Source organism: Syngnathus scovelli, chromosome 22 (genome assembly GCF_024217435.2).
Source record: "Syngnathus scovelli strain Florida chromosome 22, RoL_Ssco_1.2, whole genome shotgun sequence".
Taxonomy (NCBI): Eukaryota; Metazoa; Chordata; class Actinopteri; order Syngnathiformes; family Syngnathidae; genus Syngnathus; species Syngnathus scovelli.
The window spans coordinates 1148660-1165966 of NC_090868.1; the positions used below are offsets into that span (position 1 = coordinate 1148660).

General features: G+C 50.2%; 3 protein-coding genes and 1 long non-coding RNA gene across 5 annotated transcripts; 3 read left to right on the forward strand and 1 right to left on the reverse strand.

Annotated features, from left to right (window-relative positions):
* Positions 1 to 821: 821 nt before the first annotated feature.
* Positions 822 to 17229, reverse strand: LOC125992483 (uncharacterized). The gene is made up of 5 exons (XR_011086239.1): positions 17160 to 17229; positions 16494 to 16638; positions 10642 to 10710; positions 3347 to 3411; positions 822 to 963 (listed from the first exon to the last, which is right to left on the reverse strand). It is a non-coding gene; the product is annotated as an uncharacterized lncRNA (long non-coding RNA).
* On the forward strand, positions 1170 to 2440 carry rps16 (ribosomal protein S16). Its single transcript, XM_049761559.1, has 6 exons — positions 1170 to 1279; positions 1372 to 1423; positions 1765 to 1866; positions 1948 to 2044; positions 2118 to 2165; positions 2245 to 2440. The coding sequence occupies exons 2-6, from the start codon at positions 1376 to 1378 to the stop codon at positions 2388 to 2390; spliced, it is 441 nt and encodes a 146-aa protein (XP_049617516.1). The 5' UTR covers positions 1170 to 1279; positions 1372 to 1375; the 3' UTR covers positions 2391 to 2440.
* Positions 12215 to 13525, forward strand: myf6 (myogenic factor 6). 2 transcript variants are annotated; one of them, XM_049761555.1, is made up of 3 exons: positions 12215 to 12775; positions 13118 to 13211; positions 13268 to 13510. In XM_049761555.1, the coding sequence occupies exons 1-3, from the start codon at positions 12215 to 12217 to the stop codon at positions 13363 to 13365; spliced, it is 753 nt and encodes a 250-aa protein (XP_049617512.1). In that variant the 3' UTR covers positions 13366 to 13510. The 2 variants fall into 2 exon arrangements, with proteins under 2 accessions (XP_049617512.1, XP_049617511.1); XM_049761554.2 differs by having other exon boundaries at positions 12216 to 12775; positions 13118 to 13525.
* Positions 14668 to 16108, forward strand: myf5 (myogenic factor 5). Its single transcript, XM_049761557.2, has 3 exons — positions 14668 to 15263; positions 15695 to 15761; positions 15832 to 16108. The coding sequence occupies exons 1-3, from the start codon at positions 14844 to 14846 to the stop codon at positions 16005 to 16007; spliced, it is 663 nt and encodes a 220-aa protein (XP_049617514.1). The 5' UTR covers positions 14668 to 14843; the 3' UTR covers positions 16008 to 16108.
* Positions 17230 to 17307: the final 78 nt, after the last annotated feature.

Sequence of the window (17307 nt, forward strand, 5' to 3'; positions counted from 1 at the left end):
GGTAGTCTTACTTTGACTTGCACAACTTTTTTTTTTTTCTGGTGAAAAAAAAATGCCAAAGCCTTTTGAGGCTCATCCGTAAGGGATATAAAAGGCAAAGCGCGTTGACATCAATCCCGTGCTGGACTTTTCCGCCCGCTGAACCCACAAGAGTTCTCCCGGCCGGGTTGCCGCGGCAACAGCGCCGGTGTATACCTCACAGAAGCTCGGGCGCTCTCCCGGGTGAACTTCAATTACCGGCAACACGTTTCCCCCCCGCTCGCCGCTGGCCTATTATGGTTAAAGGAGCGGCGGCAGTGGGCCGGGAACGGCATCTCCTCCGCACTAAATCTCGGCGCGTTTGTCTCGTGCTCACGGCGCTGTGACAGCCCGGGGTCAGCGGGGTCTCGCCTTCAGGTGATGTGTTTCCATAAGGCCGGCCGGCGAGGAAATGCTCATATATGGCGCGCTCTTTATTGACTACTTTTGACAGCCAGACTGAAACGCTGTCTTTTTGAAAATGTTATTATTGTGATGGCAGACTTCAAAAGGGTGTCTGGACTCTGAGGTGAACTTGCCACTCAACGCTTTCAACACGCTTCCTATGCAAATGATGAGGGAGGAGAGAAAGACCGATTGGGGCGGGATTGGAACAGTATTTTGATGAACGTTTGGGGGCATTACTGTAGTCTTGCCGCAGTAATTGTTATGCCGTAGGTAGTCACTACTCGTGTGTTTACTTTTAGGCGTCCACACTGACCGTCTAAGGATCGGCATTTATGGAGCAAGCACGCGCCGCGAGCTTTGCAATCAAGTTGGGACAAACCACAGTGTGAGAGCTTGTTTTGATTTATTCCAGCACAGCAAATGGTTTGTCATCAGTGCTCTCCTTCAGAAGTCAGCTTGTGGTTGATGAGACAACTTGAGCATCAGGCTGTTTGGACAATGAATGGCGTTTGCTTTCACCACCGCTAGATGGTGCTACTGCACAAACGACAGTCGAGAATGACGTCACCATTTGTAGAAACAAGTAAAAATATAGTAAAAATAGATTAATGGAAACTATAAATGATGCACGGTAAGAAAGAAAAAATACATCAAAAGTGTAAACGTGGCTATTTTTGTCTCATTCGGTACAGTATATCGTCGGGTGGGGGGGGGGGCGATGGAGATACTGTACAGCAAGAGAAACTGTCGCAAAGCTTGGCCGCAAATGGGCTCCAACCATCGCGAAACAGCCCCTGATGTTCCGCCCGTGAAACCCCGTCGCTCTCTCCGTACGGCAACCTAGCTGACTACGGTAATGTCCGCCACCTTCGCGTGCTGCTAACTCCCCAATAAGCCACTTTTGTCCCCTTTCCAAAAATAAACATTGTGTCCTGTGTATTCCAGAAACATGCCGGCTAAAGGTCCCCTGCAATCTGTCCAGGTTTTCGGGCGTAAAGTAAGTTAAAGGGATGAAACGGGTTCACGTGTGGCGATGCGACTAAGCCAGTGTGGCCTGGGCACCATTAGCTCGCAAAGCTAACATCAGACAAGTTCTTTCGTATTGAATAACATTGGCATGCTGTTTATCAATTGCTTGAACTCGCGAGTATTTGTTATTTTAAATCACGATAACATTTGTTCAATGTAGGCAAGATTAAAGCTATGGCGAGGTATTTTACTATGTTGGCCACTAGAGCCGGCTACGCGGTGTGGTCGTCCTATATTGTTATATAGTATATATAATAATAATAATATTATATATAATATATACTGTATATATATTTTTTCTTCTCGTAGAAAACCGCCACTGCAGTCGCCCACTGCAAGAGAGGCAATGGCCTGATTAAAGTGAACGGCAGACCCCTGGAGATGGTGGAGCCCGCCACCCTCCAGTACAAGGTGAGCAAGCCGCTTGGACATAAATGTCAATTTTGAATTTCATGTGAGATTGACATGGTTGTCACCCCATTTCTCGTGCAGCTTCTGGAGCCCGTGCTTCTGCTGGGCAAGGAGCGTTTTGCTGGAGTGGACATCAGAGTCCGAGTCAAGGGAGGCGGACATGTATCGCAGGTTTATGGTAAGCACCAAGAAGCCACAAGATTCATATCTTGAACTCGGCGAACATTAATTGTCATTTTTATGCCTTCCAGCCATCCGTCAGGCCATCTCCAAATCCCTGGTGGCATACTATCAGAAATGTAAGTCGATGACAACACAAAGTGTCATTCTCTCCAACGAGTTACAGCTAAGGACATTTTGTGTCTTCCTTCTCGGTAGATGTGGATGAGGCCTCCAAGAAGGAGATCAAGGACATCCTGATCCAGTACGACAGGACCCTGTTGGTTGCCGACCCGCGTCGCTGCGAGTCCAAGAAGTTTGGTGGACCCGGAGCTCGCGCCCGCTACCAGAAGTCCTACCGTTAAAGGCTTTGAACATTTTCATAGTAATAAAAGTGGATGTAAACCCCAGAAAAGTGACAATCTGTCCTCATTTGTACTGGCAGCACCTGTTGTGTTGGATGCTTTGCTTCTGAAGTGGCACTTCACAGCCAATACATGAACACTATCTTTTTAAATTGAGATGTTAAGTTGTAAAAAGAACGTTTGTTTAATTAATCAAGATAAGTGAATACAATTGAAGTGGGGCCAGGTTATTTGTAGATAATATATTCATGTAATACACAACGTTAAGTTTTTCTTTTGAAATAAACTAGTGGATTTTTTATTTTAGTAAAATGGCAAAATACTTAAAGAACGTGAGCCACACTGCCTATTCTAGAATTGAGATCTAATGTGTGAAACTTAAACGTGCTGTCGTTTTGCATTTTAAAACCATATTGAAGGTGGTTTGTATTGCACTTCCAAAGATTCGACAGCAGAGGGCGACAAAGGACAGGTTCAAGTGTCTTATAATGTGTCGCATTCATTTAAGTCACACACATTTTTAAAAATACTTGATTCATATACAAAGTCAAAGAAATCAATTTTAGGTGATTAATTACAAATGAGAATGACTTATAATCATTTTATACATTTATATAAAATGAGTATTTTTATCATTTATGTAACAAACTGGGTCAACTGTAAAGTATACATACATCTAAATATGTTTAAAAACTATGAATATTCATATAATTATTTGAAATAATTCTTTAGCACATTTTACACTCCACTTTTGTCCATTGTATCAATCCAAAGTGTCCCTCGAGCGCAACAGTTTGGCCAGGCTTCATCATGAGCTGATGGCCAGATGTTGCTGCCGGAGGAAGGTGGCTGTGAGATTTGTTCTAAAAGGTCCTGTTTACAGCCCTCCCAATAATCAACCCAGCGGGGAGGCCCGCCCCCTACCGTGACTGCTGTTTACCACTGTTTACGCTTACCTCCTCTCTTGGACGCCGTCATGGAGGCTGTGGTGGGAAGAACAGGTCTCAAGAAACGTGCGTGCCTGGAAAGAAACAGCAAGTCAGCCATTTTGCTTGAAACAAGTCATTTTGCTTTGGTCACTCTATTTTTAACCACTTTTCCAAGCATCCTAGTTCCCTGGAATATTTTAAAACACGAAATGAATAGCTAACAAAATGTGTAAACAACAAATTAAGTCAGTGTGGGATTTGTGAGCGTGACAATTGATTTGGGACATTTCAGCGCCTGACGCGGCGTATCCCCGTAAACGTCCCACAAGTGTCGAGTGAGGCGTCACTGGCCAATGATGAGCGTTTAACACGGCAGCTGCCCACGTCACGGCTCGTTACGAAGCCCGACGTCGACGACTCCCGCAATCGTCGCGAAAAGAAAAAAAAAATGCTGCCAACGAAGGCAATTTTGACTCCTTCTCGGACGCCTGCCTTTCCTCTGTTAACACCTCGGCTCGCAAACACCGAGGTGCCGGGCCAGGATGCATTTTGTCATCACTTGCACTTTGGGCACACACACACACGCAATCAACACGCAAAGACACATGAAAAAAAATTCACGAGATGTAGGATGATGACAAGTGTTTTTTAAGAGGGAAAATCAGGAACCCGAGTTGACCGATTGCACTCGAATGCATCGCCAGCTTCAATTCATTGCCCGGCGAGGGCCCCCCCGATCCAACATGGCCGACGTTTACTGCTCGGTGTTGCCGCGGTTACCGCAACTAACCGACCGATGAGTGATTTGTCTCGCCTGTTATCGGGTCCGAAGCGCAGTCGGGGGACATCACTCCTCGTTTAGTCTACACTTGAACTCAACTTTCACAAATATTTTGAAAAAAGGGAAGAAGCATTGGAGGCTTCTTTGGGTCCCTTCAAAATTGAGGCCATCGGAGAAGCGAACGTGCTCTGCAGTTTCTCCCGATACTGCCGCGTATCAATTACATCGCCGCGGCCGGCGTTCGGGGCGAGTCGGGTCACTCAAGGGTAAGACAGAGCCGGACTGTGACGCCCCGACACAATCGCTGGGTCACGCACCCGGCGAACTTTAACCTCAGCTCAAGGCCGCAGCGCTCCGACCTCTGACCTTCACTCTGGAAGGTCAGGGTGTCCGGTCAGGATCCGAGGCGGCACGCCAGACACGCTTTGAAGAGCGCCGCTTATCTTTCACTGCGTGTTGTTGTTGTTGCCATTAAAGGAGCACGCTTTTGACGAGCTTCTAATTGGAACGTTGCACTCTGACAAATTCCGATTTATGGTTTGGTCGCAGGAGCGGACAACGCGGCCTTAAATTAAACTTGAGATTTTTTTCCGTTGAGACTTTTTTTTCCTTTTCTGACCTGACCTCTTTGGTCACGCTCGTTGCTTCCAACATGATTTTGAACACTTCAGTGACGTTGAGAAGGCTATTGAGAACATCTCAACGGATCTGGTAGGACTGAATACATGCAAATGTGATCATTTTGGGGATGAATGAATTCCCCCCCCCCCCCCCCCCCAAAATGTTTGCAGTTGCTACTCTGCCAGGAAACAGCATTTCTCCCTATTTCCAGCACGAAGCATTTAACGAGCCGTCAAATATCGGCTAAAATGCGTGCGATGGGACTTCTTGGCAAGCCTCCCGACAACCTGTTGCGGGGACCCCCCGCGCCGCCCCGCTAAGCAGCGTCGTGGCTCAGAATGTTACAAGGGCCGCGAATCGATTGCCCCGCGACTGCCGCCAAACAGCCCCGCCCGCCCCGCCGTGCCATCGCCGTCCGTCGCGGCGGATTAAAAAAACGCTGCGGCTCTCACTCGACACCCATGTGTTCTTATTTGGGGGCGAGCGTGACGGAAGCGGGGGGCCCCCAGGTCGAGGCGTCCCACCTGGCCCCCTGAGCCGCCGGATCACCCGATGGCGCTCATGTTAGTCCTAACTGCAATTCCAGACCTTCTCCTGCCAGCCTGGACTTCTCTCTTTTTCAAATCATTGCCGTCACAGCCAGATGGGAGACTTGATTGGAGACTTCCCAGACCCGTCTAGTCATGCCGCTGTTGGCCGTAAAAAGTTAGAAAAATTTTTAGATTGCAATCTGCCCCGTTTAGCATTAGCATAGCGCTAGCCTTGACAGACATTTAGCTTTAGCTCAATGAAAGCATCTATCGAAAAAGTAACGCAACAACGGACCCCCAAGGAGTCTTCCTGGCATCCAGAAGAGATTTTTTTTTTTAAATATATAAATAATCTGGATCCCCAACACCTTATCCGACGTGATGGAAGCGTGACAATCGGGAAACAACGGCTGTTAGTTACACAAAATGCATTAGCGGCGTGAGCCGGGCCAAAGGAAGTGGTGGGATTACGCCGGGCGAGGGCGAGGCGAGCGCGGGCGAGGGGGGTGCGCTCCCTCCTGCCCTCTCTGCAGTAAAGTGTCCAGATTTACAGGCCCTCTGAGGGGCGAGGGGAGGGAGGGGGCGAGACACGGATATGCACTCGTCATCCCGTCAAAAGTAGACAGCTCCTGATTTTAAGATCTTCCTAAATCAGAATGCCACAGACGTCAACAGGGGGTCAGGGAGCGGCGGAGATTGGGTTCCTTTGGGGGGAAAACGACAGTCGGTCGTTCACATTCCAAACAGAGATCCATACATGCAAATCTCTTTCTCCAAATATTGATATTGATTGTATTTTAAGTGGGAATCATTTGCCTCAATCCTACCAGGTGTCATTTGGAGCGATGGCGGCTTCGGCAGAAACAGGAAGCGTTTTGCGGCGAGGGTCTTGACCCCTCTCATGAGTCAAACGGGGCCCACCCCCGAAGAGACACGAGAAGGTTCCGGTCCTGCCAACAAGGTGTGGAAGGATTTTTTTGTATTTTTGGGGGGCACATCTGCTTCCATACGCACGCCACCTGAGTGACAACTCAAAAGCGCTCCACAAAAGGTTAAAGCCGCATCATCCGGAACGTGAGAAAAATTACGTTTGCCGTTAATCCCGCACATGGCGAGCGGATGCTTTTAGCGCCAGAGATTGTGTTTTATTTTTTGGGCCAAAACACCGATGATGTCATGGGAGCGGCGTTAGTCCTCCCATCTGATATTTCACTTGAATGGAGCGGCCTAAGCAGGCCGGGCCAGCCACCGCCGCTGCGGAGTTGGCTCCACTAACAATCCTTTTTTTTCTTTCCCCCAGCTATCACATTCCCAACACCCTTTGCTTTGATTCGGGGGATGCAAAACTCCAGGCAGACTGTCGTCATGTTGCTTTTCTTTTTGAATTTTTTAAAGTTGCAATAATCGAAGGGGTGGGGGCAGCATGACCAAACGGGTTTGGCGGAGCAAGCTCGCGTAAAAGCGCCTAAAGGAAGCGAGCGTGGAATTTGCACAGCCGTGTGTCTCCCCCCGCCGGATGATTTGCTGTCAGGCGTCATATCGCGGCAGAGTCACCTCCAGTTTAGGTTACATGATGGACGACGGGGCACTCGGATCGCCTTTCCGACGCGGCGAGGAGCGTCTGAGCTACGACGGTCGTGACACGATTGTTATTTAGAATGGAACGGGCCGACGCGGAGGCATCGGGAGGAAGAAGGGTGAGGTGGGGGTCGAGGGGTGATGACGAGGTTACAGGGAACTTCTCTGTTGAGCCTTCATTGAGTACTTGATGGATGCTCTGTAACCAATGGAGGTAAAGAGCACCCCCCCATCTCAAAAGTGAGTCACTCACACACACACACAAACACACAGCAGATTAACTGTCTGATTTATCGGCATTTACCTCAGGAGAGCAAACAGCTGGGGAAGGACAAATAGCACAAGTGGCTAAGGCATCAATAAATTAAAAAAAAGATGCAAAGCGCAAAGAGACGCACGTTACTGGCAAAAACAACCGAGCAGCGACTGCTGATGACTTGTTTTCTAAATATTGATCAACGCTGACAATCACAAGACAACAAGCCATCATTACGTGCCATCGTTTACGTTTGCGAGCGCGGCACTTGGCCGAGTGTTGTTGCAGGTGAGCATGCGGCCTTCTACAAACGACCACACGGAGGAGGGGGGAAGGCACCCCCCCCCCCCCTCCCCTGCTACCGGCGCAACGTCGCTGGGACTCGGGTGATTCATTTGCTCCCCGCGTGGCGCTCAAGAGGAGGAGCGCCCCGATGACTCCATCCGACTATTGATCATCATTTGGGAGAAGCGTGAAGAAATGAGTCAAACTTACTCATGGAAGGAATGTCCACATGGGGATGGGGGGGGGGGAGGGCAAAGGGTCCAAAACAGGATGCATTGTGGGAAAGTGGGGAAATAACAACAATAGCACTTTTAAGTGACACTGGAGACTTTTTGAGTGAGAGCCAAAAGGAGGTTTAGGGCTTGTAGCGCCAGTCTCGGCTATGGTGATTAGCTGGGGATGGGATGGGGGGGGATGGAGGGGTGGGGGGGTTTTGAGGGGGCGGGCGTTGAGATCCCCACCGGCTTTAACTGTGGGTGGCAAGGAGAGAAAACGAAGCCAAGTTGTTTACGTTGGCTGTTTGTCAGCCGCGTGCATCCTTTTGTAGCAGGCGGGCGCTGAAGGGAGACGCAATGAAATTATTCTAATATTTGCTAGCAGACAACTAAAAAAAAAAAAAAACAGGACGACATTATTTTCTCTCATGACACCATTAATGTGGAACCATCCCTCCTGGGGGTCCACGTTAAGTATGGGGGGTCCCACCTGTCCTGCCGCCCCTCCCAACACCAAGCCTGAGCGGCAGGTCATTTGGCGGCGAGGTGGTCCCGGGCGGGCCACAGCCGCCGACGCGGCGCACAGTGTGAAACGAGGCATTAGGACCCCCGCCCTTTCCAAATGGCAAGCGGGACGAGGGGCATCCCGTTGACTCTGCGTGTGGTCTCTCACACCACAAACAATACACCGGGTCGACCAATGCGTGTTTTTGTCCTGTTTCAATTTGTATATCGGGACTGATATTGCGCAACGCGAGCTGCGGCCGCTGCACATCAGTTTCCCGCAGCGTGACTAAGCCTCCAGTAACAGGAGCTCCGGCCGACCGTCCTCCCTGCGGACCCTCGTGTCCAACGCGGCTCCCCCCCCCCCTCCCCAGAAAGCAACCCCACTCGCTCCCGGTGGCGTCCGCGGGGACCCCGTGAAAGCAAACAGTGAGGTCATCTCCGGGCTCTCATCGGGCCAGCCGGGATTACGCTGGCTGGCAGAGACCCAAAAGGAGAGTGAACTTGGATTAAGTCATTAAAGAGCAGACTCCAGCAGCACGGGGGCTGCTTCTTCTCTCGCTCGCCCAACTTGGTGCTGGATTCCTTGTTCTTGCTCCGTTGAGAAGAAGAAACCAAACAATGCTTCAAAAATGCGGGATGCTAATTTGACATTGGCGTTATCTCTTAGCATGTCAATAAAAAGCACAGCGAGACTTTTTTTTCCCTGCACCTGCACTGCTTTTACACACACACACACACACACACACATAAACGCATACACACAGGCGCGCACGCACATCCTGAAACACAAGCTCCAATAACATCCACAGAGGTAACACTAGAATTTTTATTGTATCAAACAGGTGGCGCCGACCTTCACGCCCGCTCAAATGTTGGGCATCAGGCACGCTCGGAGTCTGGGTGCGTGTGTGTGTGTGCGTGCGTGTGTGTGCTTCACACCTCTGGAATAAATGAAAATGCGTGACAGACACACACACACACACACACACACACACACACACATGAGCGCACAATGGCTACCCATTATGTGTTTGGACAGTAACGTTATTCCGGATGATTTTTGAGGAAGCAACCTGTTGAAAATAATTCAACCCTGTGTCAAAATACACACATGCACACACATGCACACAATCGCAGTGCAACTTTAGGCCTATTCGTCGAGACGAGCGCGATGAATTGTAACTTGCTAGCTTCAAATGAATGGGAAGCAAACTCGAGGCTAAGCTAACTTTAGCAAATCAAATGTTGCTGCATTTTTATATTACGTCTTTTTTCCAAATAATCCAAACTGATGAATTGGCATATAGGTTGACAGGTTAAGCAATGTTTTTTTTTTTTGGAAGTTTCAGATTTTGAGCAGGCCCGCCCGTAGCTTTGGTTCTTATTGTTGTGATATCAATCTGTCATCAAGTTCCTTCCAAAGAAGCGCAATTAAAGACAGTCACGCCGGGTCATCAGAAAGCATCAAGGCGGAGCGTCCGCGGGATCAGACGGTGGTTTCGGGTGACAAAGGTCCGTGTTCTTTACCCACCGTGGCGCGGATTTGCTACGTGTTGTTTTAAACGCGGGCCATCGCGCCACATGATGTCAGCGCCCACATCCATCAATATCCCGTTAGATTCTCTCTGGAGCCGCCGGCATTAAAAAAAAAAAAAGCCTGATGTTTATCTGGTAACGCCATCCGCTTTGTTGTTTGGCGGAGGAGCCCCACTTGCCAATTCGGGAACTAATTTTAAAAAGTTCGCCGGCATTTGTTGAGAGGTATGAAATCTCTGTCGCAAATAACAAAATCATTTGAGGACCGACCGAGATCTGGGCCCACGTCGTGATCGTCTCGTGACATCAAAAGCCAACGGGATTCTTTTTTTTTGGTGGAAGCGCCTCCAGACGGGAGGTTGGCTGGCGGGGTCAGACGAGATGGCCTATCGTCTGCCCGCTGACTCCACATTAGTCCGGCTGGGGTTGAGGGTAGGGGGGGTTACTAATCCGTCACTTTCCCAAATGAAGACAGAATCAATCAGGATGCGAGCGCGGCTCACTGACAAGTCAACGGCGATACGCGGCTTTTATTACGAGAGCGGTCCGTCGAAGAGACAAGGTGAAAGGCCCGGCAGCTGCCGTCCCGTCGCTAATTAGCCCCGGCGGCCATTGGCCAGAACCACGCGATTGAGTCATAACGCCAACGCCGCCAGCTCACGGAGAGTTAGCGGCCGGCTCCTCCTCGCCGCTAATTGACAAACCTCAGCCGTTTGCACTTTGAAGGCACCCCCCACCCCGCCAGGCCCACCAGGCCCATCGGGGCCTCCCTGCCCGACCCGCCTTTGAAACCCAAGCCTGCCACGTCGGCCGCCATCTCGGGCCACGAGTGAGAGGAGCCGTCTGTTAGCTTAGCTTAAGGAGGAGGGGGCGCTTGCTTTTGTTTTGGGTTGGAGTTTTAGCTAGCTTGCACTTGCAGACTTGAGCAAGACAGGTTGCATCTTTTTGAACATCACGCCTGGTAAGATTAAAAATGATTTTCAATCCGGTGAGAGTCAAGTGACAGTACTTACAGGTCCTTCCAACCGCGTTGAGGTCCCAGTGCACATCCAAACCGACGAAGAGACAATTAAAGGAGATTCCTACGGGAAAGAAAGCCATATGTCAGCAAAGATCTTCATTCTGTGTGTTATAAACATGTCTTTTTTATTGTTGCTTAAAAGTTGCTATCTTTATTGAGATGATATCACTTTTCCCGTGGCCCCTCTTAACATCATGAGCCCCTCCCCGCCCGATCTATTTCCCAGGTGTGTGCGAGCCCGCCCGGAGATGGGCGTCCTGTCGGGAAGGTAAAGCGGACTGGAGGGGGGGTTGCAGGGCGAGGGGGGATTGTCCCAAAGTTCACGTTCATTAACAAGTCTGCTGCTGAGTGTCCGTGTCAGCACTGCCACTAAGTGGCTCCCAACTGGAGGCAACACACACATACAAAACAAAACAATTGGGTTTTTACTATCACTTAGTCCTGCTATGGTTATGAATGGCGACGTCAATTGCATGAATTGATTTGGTTATCAGATCATACCATTTGCATCGTTAGTCTTACAAAAAGAAGACGTAGAAGAAGAAGCAGTCCATCCATGACGAGAAGTAGTTGTAGCGTTAGAATTGTGATGTTTGACGACTTTTGGGGGGGCCGTGGGACAGATTTACGCTCGGAGAGGCCTGCTTGACTTTGCGCCCGGGATATGTCATGATTCTCCCTGACAGCTGAAGCTTCAGCACCCCCGCAACCCCCCCCCTGACGCGAATGCTGAATTTACGGCACAGTAGCTCGCTGGCGAGAAGATGCGATCGGGGGGCCGTGGCAGGGAGGCTGAGGGAACAATACATTTATGTTAAAAAATGCATCTCAAGCTAAAATATTCAGAAATGGAGTCTCTTTTGTGAGGCGTCGGCTTGGAGCTAACATTAGCACTGAACTGGGGGCAGGTTAACATTTTACTAAAACACAATATTTTGTTCCATTTTACTCAAATGAAAAATGCATGAATATACTTTAATGAACTAATTACTAACAAATACTATAAATGCAATCATAACTTATGAAAATGTATTTGACGCGTTTTGAACTTTAGTGTCATTCAGCATTTCCTCAACGTCACAAAATGGCTGCCACAATACAAGCGTGACTCCATTTCCACGCCAGATGTGTGCTAAAAAGCGTACAATTGGCCTTCATGGCCAGGTCAAGTTAGTATTTGTGAGAGATGCAACAGTCCACCTTTGTTTTGTTTACAAGGCAAGAAACAGCACAGCCGGCTAGCAGCTAATGCTAGTTAGCACTATGACATCACACAAGGTCAGGCAGTAAAACTATGATTTTTTTTTTTTTCGTTCACGCTCAACTCGGATTAGATTCGATCTGAATTAGACTGGCACGGCTGTTGTTTGATAGCGGGGAGTTTAGCGAAAATATTCCGTGTTTGCCGCACCTGTTGAAACGTGAGGTGACATTAAGTATGGCGTGTGTGTATTCCCCACACAGTGTTTGTTTAAAAAAAAAAAAAAAGAAAAAAGATGGCCGCAGGGTCGAGTTTCACCTTCTATATATAAGCCTGGCGGGTGCCGAGTGTCGCGGCTATTTAAATGCCACGGCAGCGGCGCTGGAGCAAGCACACGCCGCGTCGCCACCGCCGCAACATGATGGACCTTTTCGAGACCAACGCGTACCTCTTCGGCGATTTGCGCTACTTGGATGAGAGCGAACATGGCGCGCTGCAGCACCTGGACATGGCGGGCGTGTCGCCGCTGTACCGCGCCGCCGCCGAGGACGAGGACAGCCCACCTTCGCCCGGCCGGGACCGGACGGCGTCCGAGACGGGCGAGGACAGCGGCGACGAGGAACACGTGCTGGCGCCGCCCGGCCTGCGCGCCCACTGCGAGGGCCGCTGCCTGATGTGGGCCTGCAAGGTGTGCAAGAGGAAGTCGGCGCCCGCCGACCGCCGCAAGGCCGCCACGCTGCGCGAGCGCCGGCGCCTCAAAAAGATCAACGAGGCTTTCGACGCGCTCAAGAAGAAGACGGTGGCCAACCCCAACCTGAGGCTGCCCAAGGTGGCGATCTTGCGCAGCGCCATCGGCTACATCGAGAGGCTGCAGGAGCTCCTGCACGGCCTGGACGAGCAGGACCGCGCCGCTGAACGAGACGCTGTAAGGTGACCGGGCTAACGTGCTAACCGCATGACGGCTAATGCGTTTCCATGCCTGGTGATGTCATAATGAAGTGGAAAGAAGAAGAAAGTGACCTCAAATGAGAAGTTAGGAACAAAAGCACCGTGACTTAAAGCTGAAGGTCCAATTGAGAGAGGCAGTAGTCCAACATGAATAGCCAGCCGGCTAACAATCTGCTTTTCACAAGCAATGAGATGAGAACGCAGCCGAGAGATGAAGAAAGTCCAATACTGTGACGTTTATGATTTGTTTGTGTTGCAATCGTGCGTGGCGCCAACGTTACGTTCGTTCCACGATTGACATATCGGGTTGCATCTCCAGGCGATCGCTTCGGCAACCCATTGGAAAAAATCCTGCGAGACCTGGACCGACGCGGCCGACCATTCCGGCGCCGGATCGGCGAACCCGAGGGAAGGTAAAGAGCGGCTAAGGTTTTCCGCCACGACTAGTTCATACAGTTTTTATTTCCAGGGTCCGGCGAGTCGTCGGCATCCAGCAGCCTGCTGCGTCTGTCCTCCATCGTGGACAGCATCAGCAGCGGCGGCAAGGCTGCCGCTTCGGAAAAATAATTTCCCAGAGTTCCCTATCCCGGTGTACATATTTTCTAAGTGTCAGAATTCAGATGTATTTATTTTATAATGGAGTGAGGACAAACTTAGGAAGCCGTTGTACTCATTTATACATACAAATAAATGGCTTCATCTTGAAAAAAAAAGCCTGTTGCTTCTGAATGAGCGCATCCAACACAGGTTTGGTGTGTGAGCTGTTTTGAGCAGCGAGCAGACACAAGAAACCCGATAGCGCCAACAGTGATGTGATTTTTTTATGGTGCTCCGCGCTCCCCCCGACCGGACCTCGACTTCACCCACTTTGCTCACCCGCTCATGACTTTTTTAAATAAAGGATGACGATGAATTAAAGTGACATTAAAATCTAACTTCCCATACAAAGTAAACTTTATCAAAAAAAAACTTTTAGAAATGCATTTTTAGTTTGTCTTATTCAACTTTGACCATCTCATAAATATTTCAAATGTGTGTTTTATTATTTTTTTTAAATATCTAATATGTGACCCCTGACCTTTGACACCAACAACGCATTAAGCCGGCTGCCTTGTCATCAACGCGCATGCGCACAAGCCCTGCTCAAAACTCGGTTACTTTTTGGTCTCATTAAGCTTCGCCCCTTTCTCATTCCCAAGCCGCGACACGCGCTGGATCGCCGCCGCCGCCGATGTGTTCGTCAGCTGTGCGGGAACGATTCGGGGGTGTCGCTGTGTTGTTTTAGGTGCGCGCAGTTCCCAGAGAGGCGAGACAAATGCTTTGACACATTGTGCGAGATACCGCAATGTTGCCGTGTGACTGTCAACAGCGCAAGAACACGACGGCCACTTTCTTTCTCTCTCTCTCCTGCCAATCTGACACATTTGTGCATTCTAAAATCAATTTGAGCAATAGATTTCTTTTTTTTTTTTTCAAAATTGCTGGATTTTAACATCTGCAATTTTGGAGTCCAAGTGCTTTGGTGTAGGAAATGGGGGCCAACACAAACGGCGTTTGGAAGCGCCGCTCGCCATTTGTGCTGCGTGGAAGTGGAAGGAGTGTGGCCGGTCGGCGTGAGGAAGGTGGCGCTAACACTTCGGCCCGTTTGCTTGAAATGTGACGCCTCTGCGTCGCAGCTGCAACGTGCCGCGTACTGGTGACAAAATGATTCTTCATCCGGGAACCTCCATTTTTGCCCGACAGGCCGAGCGAGCGCTTAATTGGCCTGCGCATGGGGCAACGTGTGACATTTTGGATTCCTCCAAAGTGCAATTAGTGGCCGAGCAAGCTTGTTGAGGAGCAGGGGCAGGCTCGCGAGTGGGGAAAGATCAGCAAGGGCAGATGTGGGAATGTCAGCAGGCAGGACAGGGCACGGGAGGGGCGGGGCTAATGGGCCACGGTAATTAGATCTGGCCAATGTGGGCCCTGGGGCATAAAAGGGGGGCCCGTGGGCAGCGGAGCCCTCACATCCCTCAGAAGAGGCCTGCGCTCCCCTAAGCTCGGACATGGACATCTTCTCCCCGTCGCAGCTGTACTACGCCGCCGCGTCGCCGGACGCCCTCCAGCTGGCCGAGGACGACTCGGACGAGGATGAGCACGTGCGGGCGCCCGGCGCGCCGCCGCACCAGCCGGGCCACTGTCTGCAGTGGGCCTGCAAGGCCTGCAAGCGCAAGTCCAGCTTCGTGGACCGCCGGCGCGCCGCCACCATGCGAGAGCGCCGGCGGCTGAAGAAAGTCAACCACGCTTTCGAGGCCCTGCGCCGCTGCACCTCGGCCAACCCCAGCCAGCGCCTGCCCAAGGTGGAGATCCTGCGCAACGCCATCCACTACATCGAGAGCTTGCAGGAGCTCCTGCGCGAGCAGGTGGACCACTACTACAGCGGCTCCGAACCCGCCAGCCCCTTGTCCAGCTGCTCCGACGGCACGGTGAGAACCCCGCGCACCACCACGTGGAGCACGTTGGACCTCTTTTGAGTTCACGTTACCGAGGTCAGGAAAAATGGTTATTTTTACAATCGTCTGGCCCTCGCATCTTAATGATCTCAAACTTCCACTTCTTCGATAACAATCTTCCTTCAAGAAAGGTTTTGGGGTTTCTCGACATTTACGACGAGCTCGGCCTCTCGAGTGGCGCACCTCTGCCGGGACGGGCACAGATTTACAAGAACGTGTCGTCTAGCACAAGCCGCTGCGGCTCAATCGATTGGCCACGCTGGGGAAGGGGAGGAAGGAGCCCTCGCTGCCCCGCTTTGGGCTTCAAGGCGCACCCCCCCCCTACCAGCCCAGGATTTATTAGGCTCTCCACTATCTTAGGAAAGGCAGAAATATTTATGTATTCTGCTTTTTTTTCCTTCCAGCCGGACAGCAGCAGTCCAGTGTGGCAGCAGCTCAACTACGGCAGCACTTATCCCTACGTCAAGAACGGTGAGAGCACTTCCGCATCATCTCGGCACGCTCTGTCACCTGATGAATAACAACAACAATCTCCCTGCAGAGAGTTTGTCGGACAAGATGGCGGGCGCGTCCAGCCTGCAGTACCTGTCCAGCATCGTGGACCGACTGTCCACGCCCCATCTGGGTCGCCGACCCACCCAGGCCGTCCCGCCCCACACCAACACGAACGACTCGCAGCCGTGTACGCCGGGTAGCCCCGTCTACCACGTCCTGTGAGGAGCCCGCCGCGGCGGTTTTGGGGAACAGTACGCGACAAAATTGTAAATATAACATTTAAATGCTCATTTATTGCCACTCATTAAATATTTGCTTTTGTACCTGAGAACTTGGTGTGATTGGTGTCAAAATCAAAGAAATTGACATTTTTTTTGCCTCCGCGTGTGCTTGAAGAAGAGGTGTTAAGGGGTTCGGGGGGGGGGGGGGGGGGGGGGGGGGGGGGGGGGGGGAAGCTGTTGAAAGACCAACCGAGTATACTTATTTGTTCTTTTCGCCCAAATGTGAGTCATCATCAACACCCTTGATGATTCCATCAACACATTCACAGCAGAGAGCAAATGGCCTTTAGTAGCACGTATTGTTGGATAGGGAGGGAGGATGGGTGAGATGGAGGGGGGTCTTTGTGTGAAAGGCATCACTACTTGAAAAACAATAGATAACATTTGTTTGCTCAAAAACACACACGCCGATGTGGCTTGGACTTACCGATGGCACGGACGGGCAACGGCGGGCATTCCAGGCGGCGGATTGAGTTCCATTGACCTCCCGAACTTTGTGCGCAACATTAAATGTCAGCCATGACATTTTTCCATGAGACACGTCATGCTCAGGAATGGCTCCAATGTCAGGCCTGTGTTGAACAAACCAGGATTAGTATGAATATGAAACAACTTTGCATTAAACATATTTTTATTATTATTATTTTTAAAACAACTCACCTATTTGGATCGTGTATTATTCAAAAATCAACTGATTGTAGTACCGCGGTAAGCCACGAGGTGGACGTGTTTCCATCCCTTCGTTCTTTCTACCGATTTCCGTCACTTGGCTCATCAAATAAAAAACACCAATTAAATTATGGTTTTACTTTATCTTAAAAAATATATATATTTTTAGCTAGAAGCTTTTTCCCCATCGTGGAATGTTGTTAATGCACTTGACTCACTTGACCAATGAGAAATACCCGGATGTAAGCTTCGTCACACGACGACGTTTTTATGTCTATTTAACTTTGCCAAGTTAAGTTTACTTTGAGTTAAATTACCATAAAAGTAATGCAGTGCTGTCGTTGTTTTGATAGACGCAGTAAACATTGCAAGTGAGCCACATTCTTCGTATCAAAGGACGATTTATGTGAGTAATTGGCATTACCTGTGGCGGGCTCTTCGACATCCGGTGATGCGACGGAAGTTAGCTTGTTTTGCAGCTGCTAATGTGTATGTGTGCAAGTTTGCTGCCCTCTTGTGGCAAGGAGTGCAGGTACGTGATCGACAGATTCTGTGTAATAAAGTGAAAACAA